General features: G+C 35.1%; 2 protein-coding genes across 2 annotated transcripts in view; one reads left to right on the top strand and one right to left on the bottom strand.

The window, feature by feature from the left end:
* The window catches only part of LOC308413593 (vomeronasal type-2 receptor 116-like), a gene marked incomplete at both ends in the record, with an annotated part of 711,488 nt that overhangs the window by 439,006 nt on the left and 253,746 nt on the right, over positions 1-18,736 (bottom strand). The window lies entirely within an intron of this gene.
* Positions 2,266-18,319, top strand: LOC308413779 (vomeronasal type-2 receptor 116-like; the record flags this gene model as incomplete). The annotated part of the gene is made up of 6 exons (XM_080908838.1): positions 2,266-2,462; positions 3,702-3,990; positions 5,631-6,443; positions 8,195-8,422; positions 14,830-14,953; positions 17,415-18,319. 6 exons carry the CDS (start codon positions 2,266-2,268, stop codon positions 18,317-18,319), a joined length of 2,556 nt encoding a protein of 851 aa, XP_080764964.1.

Below are 18,736 nucleotides of genomic sequence, written 5' to 3' on the forward strand. Positions count from 1 at the left end.
AACAAAGTCAAGAAGTTAGACTTTTGTAGAAAGATCTGATGAATGTATACATGAACTAATAAGCAAATACTATAACAAAAATTTCAGGATACCCAACAAACAATTCATTGAACCTGTGAACCTCAAAAAGAAGGAAGGCCAGAAGTTGGATGCCTCTGTACATTTTAGAAGGGAGAACAAAACACTCATGAAAGGAAATACTGGGACAAATACAGGAGCAGATTGGAGAAAGGATTCTATAAAGACTGCCTCACATGGGGATCCATCCCATATGAAGTCACTAATCCCATGCATTATTGCTGATGCCAAGTAGTACTTCCTGGCAGAACTCTGATATGGATGCCTCCCCGAGGCTCTGCTAAAGCCAAAATGACATAGTCGAGGATGCTTGCAGGTAACCATGGAACTGAACACAAGGACTCCAATGAAGAAGCTACAGAAATGACTGATGGAGCTGAAAGGTTCTGCAACCCCATGGTAAGAACAAACTTACTAATTACCCAAACCCACCACACCTCACACGGACTAAAACATTAACCCGTGAGGTTAAATGCAGAAACCCATAGACCCAGGTGCATATGCAGCATAGGATAGCATTCTCTGGCGTCTATGAGAGGAGAGAAATTTGGTCCAGAGAAGGTTCCTATTCCAGTGTAGAGGAATGCCAATGTGCTGGGAAGGAAGAGGGTATTTGGGAGAGGGAGGGCCTTTATGGAAGTAATATAATGAAGAAGGGGGAGGTGGAATTGGGGGAGAGAGTATAACATGTAAAATGTAAATACAGGAATATTCAATAAAATAATGCGGAAAAGAAAGTAAGTCCTACTTGAAGCTAGATTTCAAGCAACATCTGTCCCTTTGAGTGGTGCTGCTTTTGAGCTCCCATTGTCAACAACAGAGTGCTAGTGATTTCCACTCTAACCTAAATTTATCTTCCTTCTGGATGAGTCAGTTGCCATTCATCTACTTGCCTTATACCTCCTAGAATTCTACTACTTTTGTGTCATTTTCTTAGCCATTAATCATTCTGGGATTTTTTATTTCTTGTCAATTTACTACAATCGGGAGGAATTAGATTGCATTTATTTCAATAAAACTTTCCCTAATAAAAAACACAAGACCCATCACTTCTGTAATGTAAAATGATCAAAAACAAAGATAATGAACAATGGATGGGTCAGCACAAAGAATTAATTAAAAAAAACTGAGGATCATGGCAGAAAGTCATAATATGGAGTCCAAATATTAGAATTACTTTTTTATTAGTGTTGACACAGAGTCCCAGGGACTAAAGCACCAACCAACAAGTATAAATGGGGGGATCCATGCTCCAGCTGGATATGTAGCCTCATTAACATATCTACTGAAAGGAAACCCCTTGGTCCTGTGAAGGCTCACTGATGCAGGGTGGAGGAATGCTATGATGCTAAGGCAGGAATAGGTGGGCAGGATGGGGAACACTCTCATAGAGGTAAAGGAAAAGGGGATGGAGTGTTTGTGTAGAAGAAAATGGGAACAGTATGATACTTCAAATGTAAATAAATAATACAACCAAAAGAATAAAAAAGAAAAGAATGCACACAGTGTGGCATTCTCTCTGGATCTTGTTGAACCTTTAAAACTCCATCTTTATGCAATTTAACCGTGGATCTGTGAAGAACTGTATTGTATAACTTTGGACAAAGCAGGATAAAATATATTTCAGACTTGGTTTGGTTATTGATTCTCAAGACAATGCAAGCAAAGGCCTTGATTAACCACTACATGGTCTATGGCTTTGCATGACTATAAAGATGAGCCTGCCTCTTTGTAATACAATGTCCTGTGTATTTCGAGTTTCCCCGATTGTTCACTGTTAATGAATGTCTCAATGTGAATCATCTGACACAACCCACTGACATCATTTCTAATTGTGTTCACATAATCACCTGGTTGAAACTTCTCAAGGACCAAATTTGAACAAAAGGGCTTCCTTCCAGGCATTCAAAATCATGAGTGATGTCATGGATCCTGAGAAAGTTTTATCCTCCTAAGTGTTTACCTACCTTTGTTTATTACATGGGCTGTGGGTACCAGTTGCAGAGCCTCAGGGAAGAAAGATTTTAAGATTCCTCCAGGGCTCAGGAGCAGTCTGAAAAACAAATGAATCATGAGTATGCAACAAACATCTCCTTTGTCCAGAGAAATAAAAGCTGGTAGAATCTCGTGGTGCTGATATGCATGGCACTTCACGATCCATAGTGCAGAGATTTCAGACAGGAAAATATGTTTATTTTGATGATAGTCTACTTCCTCCTCAACATTCCACTTCTCATGGCAAATCTTATTGATCCCAGGTGCTTTTGGAGAATAAATTTGAATGAGGTCAAGGATCAAGACTTGGAGCAAACTTGTTCTTTCATTTTTGGAGCAGTACAGAAGCCTATGGAAAAAGATTATTTTAACCAGACTCTGAATGTCCTGTAAGTGCATTTTTATTATTCCTTGTAAATGAAATTGAATATTTCTTGAGTGATCTGAAGATGCATATTAGGGAAATCTTTGATTCCTCTGTTGCTAAGTCTGAACACCAGGAAGCAAGCTCCATTCTCATGCAGACTTAATTCAATTTTCTCCTTTTTATTAAACCAGAGAAGGGTTTCATTTTCTTCCAGGTGGCACCTAAATTAAAGCCTAGAAGGTGAGGTACACAGGACTATATACATTGATCCTTCACATAAAGCCCTCCTCATAACAGTTTATGTTGCACTCTAGAATTAATGACCTGTTGAAATTGATCATGTAATATTTCCAGTGTTTTATCCCAAAAAATTGTAAATAAGTGGTACCCAGTAGTACCCACAGTGAATAGATTACATTCCTGTGTAAATAAAATATGTGAATGGTGCTCTAGTAATGGAGTAAGACCTTAATCTGTGCACAAAGCTTCACAAAGTGCCTCACACAGGTGTATTTTCTTCATTTGAACCAAAAATAGTCTATTGTAAAGATTCTGTTAAAAGACATGGAAGTTTTGCTTTCTTATGTCCTAAATAAACCATGCTCAAATATATAAAAAACATATGCATAATCATGTTACCTTTAGTAAATGCATTTATGATATTTGAATGTATTTAAACATAATTCATTAGAAATTTTTTTCAGCAAAAGATTGTAAAAAATTAACAAGATGAGGATAGATGTGAGATAGATTATATGTTAATAATATTGGCCACTTAATATAAGTCTTTGTAAGTATAGAAAACAAAATTTACTGCAGAAAAGTAATTATTCACTCATAAATCAAATTTTTGCTTCCTTAACCAATTCAGTTAATCTCCCAAAAAATATCATAAACTCAATGGTGCTCATACCACTTCTTTTTCTATGTTGCTAAATAATGTTAAAATGAAGGCATGATCAGAATTATTGACTTGTGGTTTTCTCTTCACCTTCTGATCAAGAACTCAAAAACAGAGATGGAAATCCTGTCTTTGGATGAGGTCACAACCATATCGTTTTTATTGAAGAAACACTGTCATGAACTTTTAAACCGTTTGCTAGTTTCCAGGTTCTCAGGTTAATCCCTTCTCACAACAAAGCCATTGTTTCCATTAATAGAGGTCAGATGTGGAAACTTCCAGTACAGAATAGTGCACCTATTGAGTTCAAGTGATCATTCCTAGACATCTGTTCACAATAAACACTGTTATCTTTTACAGAGAAACAACTAAACACCACAAATATGCTTTGGCATTAGCTTTTACAGTGGATGAAATCAACAGGAATCCTGACCTTTTACCCAATGTATCTTTGACTATAAAACACATTTTGGGCCATTGTGATGGAAATTATTTAATACCTCCACCATATGGAATTTATGAACAAAATGTACATATGCCTAATTATATATGTGGTGAAGAAACTACGTGTTCATTTCTGCTTACAGGACCTAATTGGTTGTCATCGTTAAATTGGTGGTTAGAACTGGACATCATCTTTTCACCTGGTGTGAGTATCATAGGGTAGTAATTCTTAAAGTCATGGTTCTTTGGGGTTTTGATATCAAGTAAAAAAGTCAATGGATGAGAGTGAATTCATGCTTATGTCAATCTATGCAGTTCCATGGTACTTACATGATAGGCCTTTTGCTAGGGGCCACCTCCAGAAGTTGACAGACTCCAGAAAGGAGGGATAGAGGAGGTCATGGAGGATTGAGTCTGACTTGGTGGTAGAGAGAACCTTGCAGCCTTGACAGACTGGTATTCAGAGTTTTATTTATACAAATCTCAATAAGCAGAGATCGATTAATGTTGTTCCAAACTATAGAACATATTACTTCTCTCCACAGATATGTGTTATTTTGGTCATACATTTCTATTACCATTGGTAGACCACAAAATAACAGAGTTATCACTTACAATCATGGATCACTTACACTCATGGAGCTGTTAAAAGTTTAGTGATAAACTATGATGGAACAAAATTATATTCACAAATATTTGCTCAATGAACCAACTTTTAAGTATGTAGAATATGTTTTGCAAAGGCATGGCAGACTATACTTAGCTTGGTAGTTCATGACATTTCAGTGGCACTGGATAAAATTAAAACCTCCAGTGCAGTCTGCAGGGTTAGACATTTTACAACCAGTGAATGTGTGACTAACCATTAATGGTCTGAGTGCAAACTTTCTGTAGACACGTTGGAAAAATTTCAGAAACATAGTGTTATATTTATTATAAATCATTTTCTTTAATAATAAAATGATTATTTCATATGTTTATGGAAATTATTGGTATGTTTTATCTTGGGTTTTTTTTGTTTTCTCATCATAACATGCAAGAGTGCACTTTCATAAGTGAACTTTTCTAAGAGAGAAGGGTTTGGTGGTTCTGATAGCTTGTTCTTTCATATTTTTATACGGTTATTTTTCCATCATTATAAGACACTTCATATGGAGGAAAGAACGCCATCCAATCTAACTTTGTTTCTGCGTATGTTCCTCAAGAGATACAGTCTATGAGTCCTACATATTTTGCCCCATATTTGCCTGGGTATTTAGTAGAAATTTTTTAATCTGATATATTGCTAACACTTTTACGCTGGCAAATCTTATTTTCAATTTTGATTACTTTTTTTTTCTCTTTCCTGAGAAAGTACAAAGGCAGATATTCCCACATTATTCTGGAGCCTTATCCTAAAAAGTGATGTCTAGCATTTTTATGTGTTTCAACCTGTAGTATAGAAGATAAGAATTTTTTTCTAAATGCTAAAGCAGTAGTATTCATAATTTTCCTCTTAAATATTAGAAGAATTTCTGGATTAAGTCATAATAAATGACTTTTAAAAATTAGTCAAATATTCAGAAGTTGTACATATATTAAAATCCCTCCAAACATCAAAAACACAGATATCAAGAAAGAAGCTGAAAGACAGAATGGCAGTTATTATAACATGCAAATACGTTGCATTACCTTTGTTAAACAGCCATGCTTGCTGTTCCCATTAGAAGTGTATGTGTCAGGATTCCACATAGGCTCATTTGAATCATAGATAAGAGCACGAGTCACAGATAATCACTGTTTGCAGGTAAATATGATTACAGGTTTTTATGTGCACTGTACCTCATGCTGCTCTCTGTGTTGTAGCTCCTTCAGCTGACCTATGGACCTTTCCATTCCATCTTCAGTGATAAGGAACAATTTCCTTATCTCTATCAGATGGCCTCAAGGCACACATCTCTATCATTGGCAATAGTTTCCTTCTTAGTTTACTTCAATTGGAACTGGGTCGGCCTTGTCATCGTCTATGATGATCTAGGCAATCAGTTTCTCTCAGAGATGAAAAAAGAGAGTGAAGACAGGGGAATTTGCTTCGCCTTTGTGACCATGATGTCATTCCTTCAGCAATCATATTATTACAGAACTGAGATGTACCACAAACAAATTGTGATGTCATCTACTAATGTTATTATCATTCATGGGGAAGCAGAAAGTATTATTGAATTGAGCTTCAGAATGTGGGAATCTCCAGTCATACAGAGAATATGGGTCACCACAAAACAATATAATTTCCCTACTAGTAACAGAGACTTAACTCATGGCACATTCTATGGGACTCTTACTTTTCTACACCCCCATGGTGAGATTTCTAGCTTTAAAAATTTTGTACAGACATTGTACCATCCAAGATACAAAGATTTATATCTAGTAATGCCAGATTGGAAGTACTTTACTGATGAATCCTCAGCATCTGACTGTAAAATACTAGAGGACTCTACATCCAATGTCTCACTGGAATGGCTAAAGGAACAGAAGTTTACCATGGTCTTTAGTGATGGTAGTCATAACATATACAATGCTGTGTATGCCGTGGCCCATGCACTCCATGAGATGAATCTGCAACAGGTTGATAATCAGGCAACAGACAATGGGAAAGGAGCCAGTTCTCCCTGCTTGAAGGTATAGTTTCTTCTTTTGGGTGATTCTTGGTGTTTTCTTTTTTTTTTTTAATTTAACAACTTTATTTTACAAAACAAAGATAAATGTCCAGATTTTAAAAGCATTTTTGCATAAAAGTATGTGAATATATTTTTGTAAGTACTAAATTTTTTTTAAGGTTTGATAGTATGCCTTAAAATATTACTAGTTACAATGAGCATAAAGTACATGTAAAAGAAGTTATAACCTGGAAATAGTCAAAGTGTTCTTGGTGTGTAAAGATTAAGCATAATGATTTTTCTTTTTTTGGCCTTTGTTTTTTTGAACTTTGCATAGTCTGTAAGTTGTTTCTGGGATGTTCAGAGATTTCTGGGGTTAGTATCCAATTATCATTGACTGAATATTATGTCTGGTCTTTTGTGACTGGGTTGGTGTTTTCAATTGCATAATCATTTAGAGATTCTCAGATGCCCACACTTAATGAACTTCGAAATATTTTCCAAAATAGATAGGTTTGTGAACATTTTTCCTAACAAAAAATGAAATCTAGTGACTGGTATAAATGTGAATGTAAAACGAAGGTACAGGGTATCCTTGAAATTTTGTCATTTCATATAGAGTCCCGAATATCCATCAGCGTACCCATATCAATATTGGATACACAGTCCTTCCATCCTTCAAAAAGATAAGTTTTTGTTTTTATTTGTCAATTATGTGAAAATCATTTTAAGGAATGGTTTTCTTTAGGTTTCTCCAGTGATTCTGCCCCAGTGGAGGCTCTGGGGAATTTACTTGGTTTTCTCAGTGTAAGTAAACAAGAAATAGTGTTGGTATTCAGTTTGTTATATATGTATTTTCAGTGTAAATTTATCTTTCTCAATGTGTACATGTATATGTTTTACACTTTTCATGTATCTGTGTTTATATTTGTGTTGTTTTGTACATACATGTTTATCTCTCTACTTGACTCTGGAATAGGCAACAATTTTTTATATATATGACCCTGTTTCTATATATGTGTATTTATATGTGTGTTTCCTTTTTCTCTATTTATCAGAGAATGTTTCTTTGTGTATCAACTTATATGTTTTGGGTTTTTATGTTTCTACGTATTTGTATGTACTTTAGTGTGTATGGGTCTGCCTATATATATTTTTTATGCTTTCCTCGACTTTCTCCTGTTTTTGTCATTAAGTGTGAGTATAAACTTCTCTGTGTCTCAATATCATTCTGGACTGGTGCTTATATATGTACACCTCTCCCCATATTTCACTCTCAATATGTGTTTGCATATGCATATGTATATGTATATGTTTGTATGTATGCCAGTGTATGTAATTTGTATGATATAGAATCTATGTTTTTATTTGAGTGTATATATGTCTTTCTTTGTGCCAGATTGTTTACATATGTGTCAGCATTTATGCATATTTTTTGTAAATAGTTGTAGACCTGTATTATATGTGTGACTTGTATAAGATGTGAGCTCCTTTCTGTGTTAATGTGTGTGTATGGGTCTGTGTGCAAGCGCACATGCATGCATGGGCTCACACATCTGCATATCTGTTTTGGGTCTGCATTTATGTTTGTTTTTGTTAAGCAGTATTTTCCGAGAGAACTGAAATTCTTGGAATATTATCATTTCATTTTATTTGCATATGTTGTGATTTCTCTTTCATTCTTTAAATGACATTGCCTTTTCTATGTAGTCATAACCCATTGTGTGCCTACAGGGAACATATGTACAATATAGAATTATGCTTGTCTTTCAGATAAGTTCCTTTCTGGGAAAGGTAAACTTTACTAATCCTCTAGGGGACAGAGTGATTATGAAACATAGAGTAATACTGCAGGAAAACTATGACATTTTTCACATTTGGAATTTCTCACAACACATTGAGTTTAAAGTGAAGATAGGAACATTCAACCCATATTTTACGGATGGTCGACTCTTTCATTTATCTGCAGGAACAACTGAGTTGGCCACAGGAAGTAGAAGGGTGAGTGTGTACTAACTTATTGATTCAAAATACACAGCAGTAAACATATTGAAATGAAATATATTGTCACATCAGGAAACAATTCCTACGCTCCTCTATTACGTTTCATTTTTATTTTTGTCATACTTTTACTAATTCTTTGAAGATCTTATACATGCACAAAATACACCTTTGTTAACTCAAAATCATTTTCTGAAATTTAACAATTACAAAACTGGTTTTTACCACCATTTGAAATTCTTTCATTTAAACTGAGCAATAGACCTGGACCAGCAATTTCCAAAGGTAAAGGCCTGGTGAGGAGTAGATCCGAGTAGCCAGTGGGCAGAGAGATCTCTGCCGAGTGCAAATGGAAAGTGCGCTCCTGCCCTGCCTGTTCCAGGGACCAGGAACCCAGCATTGGGACCTCAACAAAAAGCCCACATATGCATAAAAACTAAACAACACTCTGTTAAACGAAAGCAGAGTCAAAGAAGAAATAAAGAAAGAAATTAAAGATTTTCTAGAATTCAATGAAAATGAAAACACAACACACCCAAACCTATGGGACGCAATGAAAGCAGTACTGAGAGGAAAACTCATAGCTCTGAGCGCTTACAAAAAGAAACTGGAGAGAACATACATCAGTAACTTGACAGCACAGCTAAAAGCTCTAGAACAAAAGGAAGCAGATACACCCAAGAGGGGTAGATGGCAAGAAATAATCAAACTTAGGGCAGAAATAGACCAAATAGAAACAAAAAAAACCATCGAAAGAATCAACAAAATCAAGAGCTGGTTCTTTGAGAAAATCAACAAGATTGATAAACCCTTAGCCAGACTAACTAGAGGGCAAAGAGAGAGTATAAAATTTAAGAAAATCAGAAAGGAAAGTGGAGACATAACAACTGAAACTGAAGAAATTCAAGAAATCATCAGATCCTACTACAGAAGCCTATACTCCACAAAGTTGGAAAATCTGGAGGAAATGGATGAATTCCTAGACAGATACAAGATCCCAAAGTTAAACTAGGACCAGGTAAACCATCTAAATAATTCCATAACACCTAAAGAAATAGAAGAAGTCATCAAGAGCCTCCCAACCAAAAACATCCCAGGTCCTGAGGGGTTCAGTGCAGTATTTTATCAGACATTTATTGTCGACATAATACCAATACTCCCAAACTATTCCACAAGAATGAATCAGATGGAATACTACCTAACTCATTTTTGAGGCTACAATAACCCTCGTTCCTAAACCACACAAAGACGCGACAAGGAAAGAGAAATTCAGACAAATCTCACTTGGGAACATTGATGCAAAAATACTCAACAAGATATCTGCGGGAATCACTATCCCTGACCTCAAGCTATATTACAAGGCAATTGTGCTGAAAACTGCATGGTACTGGTACAGAAATAGGCACATGTATCAATGGAATAGAATAGAAGATCCAGAAATGAGCCCTCACGTATATGGTCACCTGATTTTTGACAAAGGAGCTGTAAACATTCAATGGAAAAAGGACAGCCTATTCAACAAATGGTGCTGGTCCAACTGGCACTCAGCTTGAAGAAGAATGAAAATAGACCCTTTATTATCTCCTTGTACAGAGCTCAAATGTAAGTGGGGTAAAGATCTCCACATTAAACCAGATACACTGAAACTATTAGATGAGAAAGTAGGGAAAATCTTAGAACACATAGGCACAGGAGAAAATTTTCTGAACAAAACACCAATGGCTCAAGCTCTAAGGTCAAATATTAAGGAATGGGACATAATGAGATTGTAAAGTTTCTGTAAGGCTAAGGACATTGTCAAGAAAACAAAACAGCAGCCAACAGAATTTGAAAAGATCTTTACCAACTCCACATCAGAGAGAGGCCTAATATCCAAGGTATACAAAGAACTCAAACAGCTAGACACCAGAGAATCAAACAACCCTATTAAAAATGTGGTACAGAGCTAAACAAAACATTCTCAATTGAGGAATATAGAATGGCTGAGAAACATCTAAGGAAGTGCTCGATATCCTTAGCCATCAGAGAAATGCAAATCAAAACAACCCTGAGATTCCACCTCACACCAGTCAGGTTGTCCAACATCCAAAACTCAGATGACAGCAGATGTTGGTGAGGTTGTGGAGAAAGAGGAACACTTCTCCACTGTTGGTGGGGTTGAAAACTGATACAACCACTCTGGAACTCAGTCTGGCGATTCCTCAGAAAATTGGACATAGTACTACCTGAAGATCCAGCTATTCCACTTCTGGGCATATACCCAGAGACACTCCAGTATACAACAAAAATACATGAACCACAATGTTCATAGCAGCTCTATTTTTAATAGACAGAAGCTGGAAGAACCCAGATGTCCTTCAGTAGATGAATGGATACAAAAAGTGTGGTACATTTACACAATCGAGTACTACTCAGCTATCAGAAACAATGACTTAACCAAATTCTTAAGAAAATGGATGCATCTAGAGAAAATCATCCTGAGTGAGATAACCCAGTCACAAAAGAACAGACATAATATGCAGTCACTGATAGTGGGATGCTAACCCCAGAGGCTCGGACTGCCCCAGAAACAACTCACAGAGTGTGTGAAGTTTAAGGAAACAAAACAAAACAAAACAAAACAAAAACGTTATGCTAAATCCTTACAGTGGAAGAAAACATTGACTAATTCCGGGTTACATCCTGTTATATATGTACTTTTTTCTCCTTGTAACTAGTAAGACCTTAATGCAGATTATCAAACCTAAAAAAAAAGCAAATAAATAAATAAATAAATAAATAAATAAATAAATAAATAAATAAAAGCCAAGCACTGACAAAAATGTATTTGTATACATTTATGCAAAAATGTTTAAAATTTTTTTCTTTGTTTTTTAAAATAAAGTTTAAAAAATAAACTGAACAATATTGTCTTCATTATTACACAGTAATCTCCTCCATTACCAAAAACCTCTGGAACAGATGGTGATTTGATAAGGGTGACGTTAATGTTACAGTGATGAAATACTAAAAATCCTGATTGCTAAGTACTGTTATTATATACAAAAATCTCATCCCATATAATAGAAGGATACTTACCAAATTCATTAATGAACGCAATTACAGAAACTCATATCCACAGAAAATCACTTAGATAAATGTGAAGAACTCCTTCACACTTTCCAGTAAGGTGAACAACAGGTCACAGAAACACAAACAGCAAAAGAATTACAGACAAAGAAATGACTATTAAAACACATCAAAAACAGCAATAACAGAAATCAGACAAAAGAAACAAATAATTTACAGTTATAATTAAATATTTTGATAACATTCTCTAACTGAAATTAAAACAACAGGGCTGGTTTATGTTTTTATGATATTCCTTGGTTGCATGCAGAGGATATAGAGATTCATACAAGAGGAGAACTTTTCTTCATGGCAAAGAAAAAACAATGGAAAAATATAATGTTTCTTAAGAGGGAAAAAGAAAATTAGAGAATAATACCTCTGAAAATTATATAAAAATCATTCCTGACTGAAACCTATCAGAAAACATGAAATAAATATCACTTTCTGAGCAAAGAAATAATTTATTCCAGCAGTGCAAACAAGATTCAACATTTGCAAATCCATTAAGTGTAATACCCCACACAATACAGAATTAAATTAGTTTCCAAAAATGTCCAGAAATGGCTCCTTTTTATCAGATTGAAAGTTGTTTTATTCTTTATTTATGATTTTAAATATTTTATGCAACACATGTTCATCATATTTCTCAAAAATAAATGTCTTGAAATAATTGATTATTTTTATTTAAAACTAATTAAATTTTGAGAGAAAGATGCATTAAAATTCAACTTATAAAATCAACATCTTCATTGAGAATTATTTCAATCTTTTTGTATCTGTTGAGGCCTTTTTTGTGACTGATTATATGTTCAGTTTTGGAGACAGCACCATGAGGTGGTGAGAAGAAGCGGTTTTTTTGTTTGTTTGTTTGTTTGTTTGTTTTTGTTTTTTTGTTTGTTTTTTTAGGATAAAAGGTACACATTAAATCCATTTGGTTCATAACTTGTTAGTTTGACTATGTCTCTGTTTAGTTTCTGTCTCCATGATCTGTCCAATGACAAGAGTGGGGTGTTGAAGTTTGCCACATTATTGTGTGATGTGTAATGTGTGTTTTGAGATTTAGTAACATTTTTTACATGTATGTAGGTACCCTGCATTTGGAGCACAGATTTTCAGAATTGAGAATTCATCTTGCTGTATTTTGCTTTGATGAGAATGAAGTGTGCTTCCTTTTCTTTTTTGATAATATTTGTTTCAAAAACAATTGTATTTCATATTAGAATGGCTACTCCAGCATGTTTCTTGGTACTGTTTGTTTGGAAAAGTGTTTTTACCCTTTTACTCTGAGTGAGTCTATGTCACTGAGGTAGTTTTCCTGTATGCAGAAAATGCTGGGTCCTTTTTACCTATCTTGTCTGATAGTCTATGTCTTTTTATTAGGGAATTGAGTTCATTGCTGTTGAGAGATATTAGGGACCAATGATTATTGTTTCCTTTTATTTGTATTGTTAGAGGTAGAATATATTTGTGAGGCTGTCTTCTTTAGGCTAGTTGAAAAAATTACTTTCTTGCTTTTTCTAGGGTGTAGTTTCTCTCTTTCTGTTGAAGTTTCCCATCTAATGTGCTTTGTAGAACTGGATTATTAGAAGACATTGTGTAAATTTTCTTTTGTCATAAAATATCTTGATTTCTCCAACAATGTTAATATAGAGTTTTGCTGTATATAGTTACCTGGGCTGGCATTTATGTTCTTTTAGGATCTGTATGACATCTTCCCAGGATCTTCTAACTTTCATAGTCTCTGCTGAAGAGTCTAGTGTGATTCTGATAGGTCTGCCTTCATGTGTTACTTGACTTGTTTCCCTTAATGCTTTTAATATTCTTTCTTTGTTTTGTGCATTTAGTGTTTTGACTATAACATGAAGAAAAGAATATATTTTAGGGTCTCATCCTATTTGGAGTTCTGTGGGCTTCTTGTATGTTTATGGGCATCCCTTTCTTAAGTTAGAAAAGTCTTCATTTGTGATTTTCTTGAAGATATTTACTGGCCTTTTAGTTGGGAATCTTCACTCTTCTATACTTACTATCCTATGGTTTGATCTTTTCAGCATGTCCTGAATTTTCTGGATGTATTGGGTTAAGACCTTCTTGCCTTTTGGATTTTCTTTTACTATTGTGTCAATGTTTTCTATGGTGTTATTTGTATTTGTCCCTGAGATTCTCTCTTCTAACTCTTGTATTCTTTTTGTGATGCTTGTGTCAATGACTCTTGATCTGTTTCCTAGGTTTTCTAACTCCATGGTTGTCTCTCTTTGTGACTCCTTTATTGTTTCTATTTTTAATTTTAGATCCTGTATGATTTTCCTCAATTTCTTCACCTCTTTCATTGTTTTTTCCTGTATTTCTCTATGGGATTTGTGTGTGTGTGTGTGTGTGTGTGTGTGTGTGTGTGTGTGTGTGTGTGTGTATGTATGTGTGTGTGCGTGTGTGTGTGTATGTCTATGTGTGTGTGTGTGTATGTTTGTGTGTTGGTGTTTTCTTTACAAGGTCTTCTACCCTTTTAGTTGTGTACTTCTGTATTTCATTAAGGGAGTTATTTATGATATTCTTAAATACCTGTAACATCATTATGAGTTGTGATTTTAAATCAGAATCTGGCATTCCTGGTGTGTTGGGGTATCCAGGACTTGCTGTGCTGGAGAAACTGTGTTCAGATGATGCCATGTGTTTTGTTTTCTGTTGCTTAGTTTCTTTAACTTGCCTCTCACCATCTATTAATCTCTGGTGTTAACTGGTGTTGCTGATTCTGACAGGGGCTTGTTCCTTTTGTACTCCTGTGTGTCATCACTAGTGTAGGACTAGCTTTCTCGGAACAGGGTCTGGGTACAGAGAGCTCAAGCATAGATGTTAATAGAACGCTCCTTACTGGCTCTACTGCCCACAATGAGATGGACATTCCCATATCAATTACCAATTAAGAGGATGCTTCAATGATATGAGGACAGAACTAGTGTTGGATGAAAAAATATTTCAAATTTTTTTTCTTTCTATTCATAGTACTTAGGGCCAAATTGAAAATAATTACCAAAAAAAAAAAAACATCATGTTGAAATTTCTGTAGATTTTGCACACAGCTCACTATTAGCTCCTTTTCCTGTGTTAGTAGGTGTTCAGAAATTATCCAACATTTCTTCAGTGTATTTCCAATATCCATGTGGTCATTAAACAAAGGACAAGGTGACCTGTCCTTAATTACTGTACATGAAATAAGCTCATTTAAATCACAATGTGCTAATATAAAACATAAAAGAAATAGATAAAACTCATTATCTACATGTGTCTAATTTCATTCTCAGATGCCATCTTCTGTGTGCAGTGCAGATTGTATTCCTGGATCCAAAGGAATCTGGAAGGAGGGAATAGCAGCCTGCTGTTTTCTTTGCATCGCTTGTGCTGAAAATGAAATTTCTAATGAAACAAGTGAGTGTTTGCTGCTCTGATATATCATGAAAATATGTATTCCTTTTGGGCCACAGTGAGATGATGAAGTCAACTAAAAGCAAATAAAATATAAAATATATAACTTTTATAATTTACTAGTCATATATATATGGAGAGAGAGACAGACAGACAGACAGACAGACAGAGTAACCGAGAGAGAGAGAGAGAGAGAGAGAGAGAGAGAGAGAGAGAGAGAGAGAGAGAGAGAGAGAGAGAAGGAGAGAAAGAGCATTAACAAAATTCTTCCAAAAACAAACACACATACCGTATTCCTTGACCCACACACCAACTCTTTTCAAATTAATGGAAGATGACATTTTCACAAAGAAACACTTTAGACAATAAAAATGTTATTTTAGGCAATTCTACACAAGATTTGTCAAATAATAGACCTAATGTAAAACTACATATATATTAGACTTTAGTCTCAATATTTTAAAAAGAATTACTTTAATGCTATTTTATGAATATATCTGTCCTACATAAAATTATGCACAACATGTAAATTTAGGAGATCCTAAAAACCAAGCCCAATATAGAGTAACTTGACCAAGTCATGAGACTGCTAGGTACTAAGTCCATGTTCTCTGTAAGATTAATATAGAAGAGTAAAGTAATGGCAAATTTGTGAGAAACTGCTAAGTGTGCTTTATTCAGAGGACCATGTTCAAAGCCAGATGTGATCTGAGTCCAGGATGTAGAGAACAAGAGTTGATCCACAATATAGAATACACTAAGATAATCGTATCAGCATGTTAAATCCCATGCCTATTAGTAAAATAATTATTTAGGGTTTACAAAATGCAGAAAGTTTATGAGTAGCCTTTTAATCATTTTGTCCCTCATTTTACAGAATTTCTTAAAATTCTTAAAAGACATATTATTCCTGTGCGATGGCTCAACAGTTAAATCATTCGTAGATAAGGTTTACAATCTGAGCTTATTCCCAAGGTGTATTGAACCAAGCAACCTACTCAGGAGACATCAGTTGAAGTGATGCATTCTAACATACACTTTGCTAAAAAGAACAATTTTTAAATGTATACTGAAATTGTTTTAGATGTAAAAAGAAATAAAAATTAATATTTACATTAATGAATGCCACAAAAATTACACAATATATTTTAGTACATTAATTGCTTACATATGTGGAATGGGAAAGACATGTTTGGAACACATAAAAGCAAAAAATACCCCTGTATGTATATTTACATGCACTTGTGAGACACCTGACATGGCTGATGGGATCTGAACTCAGGTTCTCTTAGAGCAGAATGTTCTATTCATACCTTATTCAAGTTATTAGGCTTTATTCAACTTATCAAATATCAAATAATAGGTTTCCACAAACGCACTGTTCTAGATAAGAATTCTGAAAACCAACAAAGCACATCAACATTTGCTGAAATGACATAAATATGAAGTGACACTACAATCAGTTCATATTGTGGCCATGATCAGGATGACAACTTAGGAATGGGGTACCATTGCTTAAATCAACCATCTGGGTTACCACGCTTGTTGGAGAAATCCTCTGTTCTATTTTTCATTTTTTTTTTGTCCATACTGATTTCATCTCTGAGTGCAATCACAGACACTGAGTTCCCTAGGAATGGAGATGAGGCAAGGATGAAAGTGTCAGCACTCCAAATGAAGAATCGAGGTGAAGGACTTCTTACTAAAAAGTATCTACAGCGGTCCTTTTCCCCTTCAGTGCTAATATTACGGCATCAGATGACCAATAACCAGAACTTTTGTTTACATATTCACAAATAAGGATATTCTGAGGGTTAATTTCTTTAATATTTTCTACTTTACAAATATTAATATTATATTACCTTTCATTTTCTACCTTCTAATAATGTATGACTGAAACTTGTAAATTCAATAATGCACTTTTACACTTACATGGATAAACACACAAACGGACACACACACATACATGCAGCCTACCTGTTCAATTTAGTTTTTTTTCTATGTCAGCATGTTAGAGATACTAAATTCTCTAGTAACGATTACAGGTCTTTTCCCAGTAGATGGCATAGTCTTAATGTGTCATAGAGAGTGAAATAATTAAAGATTTCAAGAAACAGTGTAGTGTTTAGTATTTAAAATATTACCAATCGCATATTGTTTATAAATGTGTCTTCTCTGACTTCAATAATCTACTTGATATCAACATAGAACCAGCAGATGATTTAGGAAATCTTTGCATTCTGATAACATTATAAATAATATAGTCAACAACTTAAAAAGATAAATAATTGTTTGGTTTGATTTCCCCTTAAAAATCGAGAGTGATTTTGTGTAGCAATGTGATTCAAATATTTTCTCATTATCAAAGGCACCATTGCAAGCCTTCTCTCAACACCCTCACGTGAAATACCTTGCCTATAATATTCCTAAAGCAGCACTAACCTAACTTTCCTCTGCACATCAGATATGGATCAGTGTGTGAATTGTCCAGAAGGCCACTATGCCAACACACAACACAACAAATGCCTTCAGAAAGCTGTGATTTTTCTAAGCTATGAAGACCCCTTGGGGATGGCTCTTGCCTTACTAGCCTTCTGTCTCTCTGCATTCACAGCTCTGGTACTTTGGGTCTTTGTGAAGCACCATGACACTCCTATTGTGAAGGCCAATAACAGAATCCTCAGCTACCTATTGCTCGTGTCACTCATGTGCTGTTTTCTGTGCTCCTTTTTCTTCATTGGCCATCCTAACAGAGTAAGCTGTATCTTACAGCAAATCACCTTTGGCATTGTATTCACTGTGGCTGTTTCCACAGTTCTGGCCAAAACTGTAACTGTGATTCTGGCATTCAAAGTCACAGACCCAGGAAGAAGGTTGAGAAACTTCTTGGTATCAGGGACTCCCAACTACATTATTCCCATATGTTCCCTATTTCAGTGTATTCTGTGTACAACCTGGATAGCAGTTTCTCCTCCCTTTGTTGATACTGATGAGCACTCTGAGCATGGCCACATCATCATTGTGTGCAACAAGGGCTCAGTTACTGCATTCTACTTTGTCCTGGGATACTTGGCCTGCCTGGCCCTTGGAAGCTTCACTGTGGCTTTCTTGGCCAAGAATCTGCCTGACACATTCAACGAAGCCAAGTTCTTGACCTTCAGCATGCTAGTGTTCTGTAGTGTCTGGGTCACCTTCCTTCCTGTCTACCATAGCACCAAAGGCAAGGTCATGGTTGCTGTAGAGATTTTCTCCATTTTGGCTTCTAGTGCAGGGATGCTTGGATGCATTTTTGCACCCAAGATCTACATCATTTTAATAAGACCAGAGAGAAATTCTATACAAAAGATCAGAAAGAAATCATATTTCTGAACAAATATTTTAGGAGTTATGTCAAATGTAAAGTCGGTACATACTTATTAAATTTGGGTTTCAGTGTATGTATCTAGTTTAGAATCCCTCTCACTGGTTCCTCTAATGATATCTGGAGATATCATATATAATTATCTTGTGTGCACAGTTCATGAATTCTTACACTCATTCAAGTGTTTATTCTCTTTTGGGAGAACTAAAAATCTAATGTTATTAATAAAATTTTAGACATCATGTTGCATTCATCAAGATTTTCCTTCCTAGTGACTTTCAAAAATGGAGATATAGCTGTTGAATCTATTAGCTTGTGTAGAAAGTGCTTTTTAGGACAGACCTGGCTACACAAGGCAATCTTCATTCAAATCAAACAATATATCAAATAAACTAAAGAATCAACACAGATGAAATCAGAACACA

This window comes from Micromys minutus (assembly GCF_963924665.1).
Source record: "Micromys minutus genome assembly, chromosome: 32".
NCBI classification, from domain to species: Eukaryota; Metazoa; Chordata; class Mammalia; order Rodentia; family Muridae; genus Micromys; species Micromys minutus.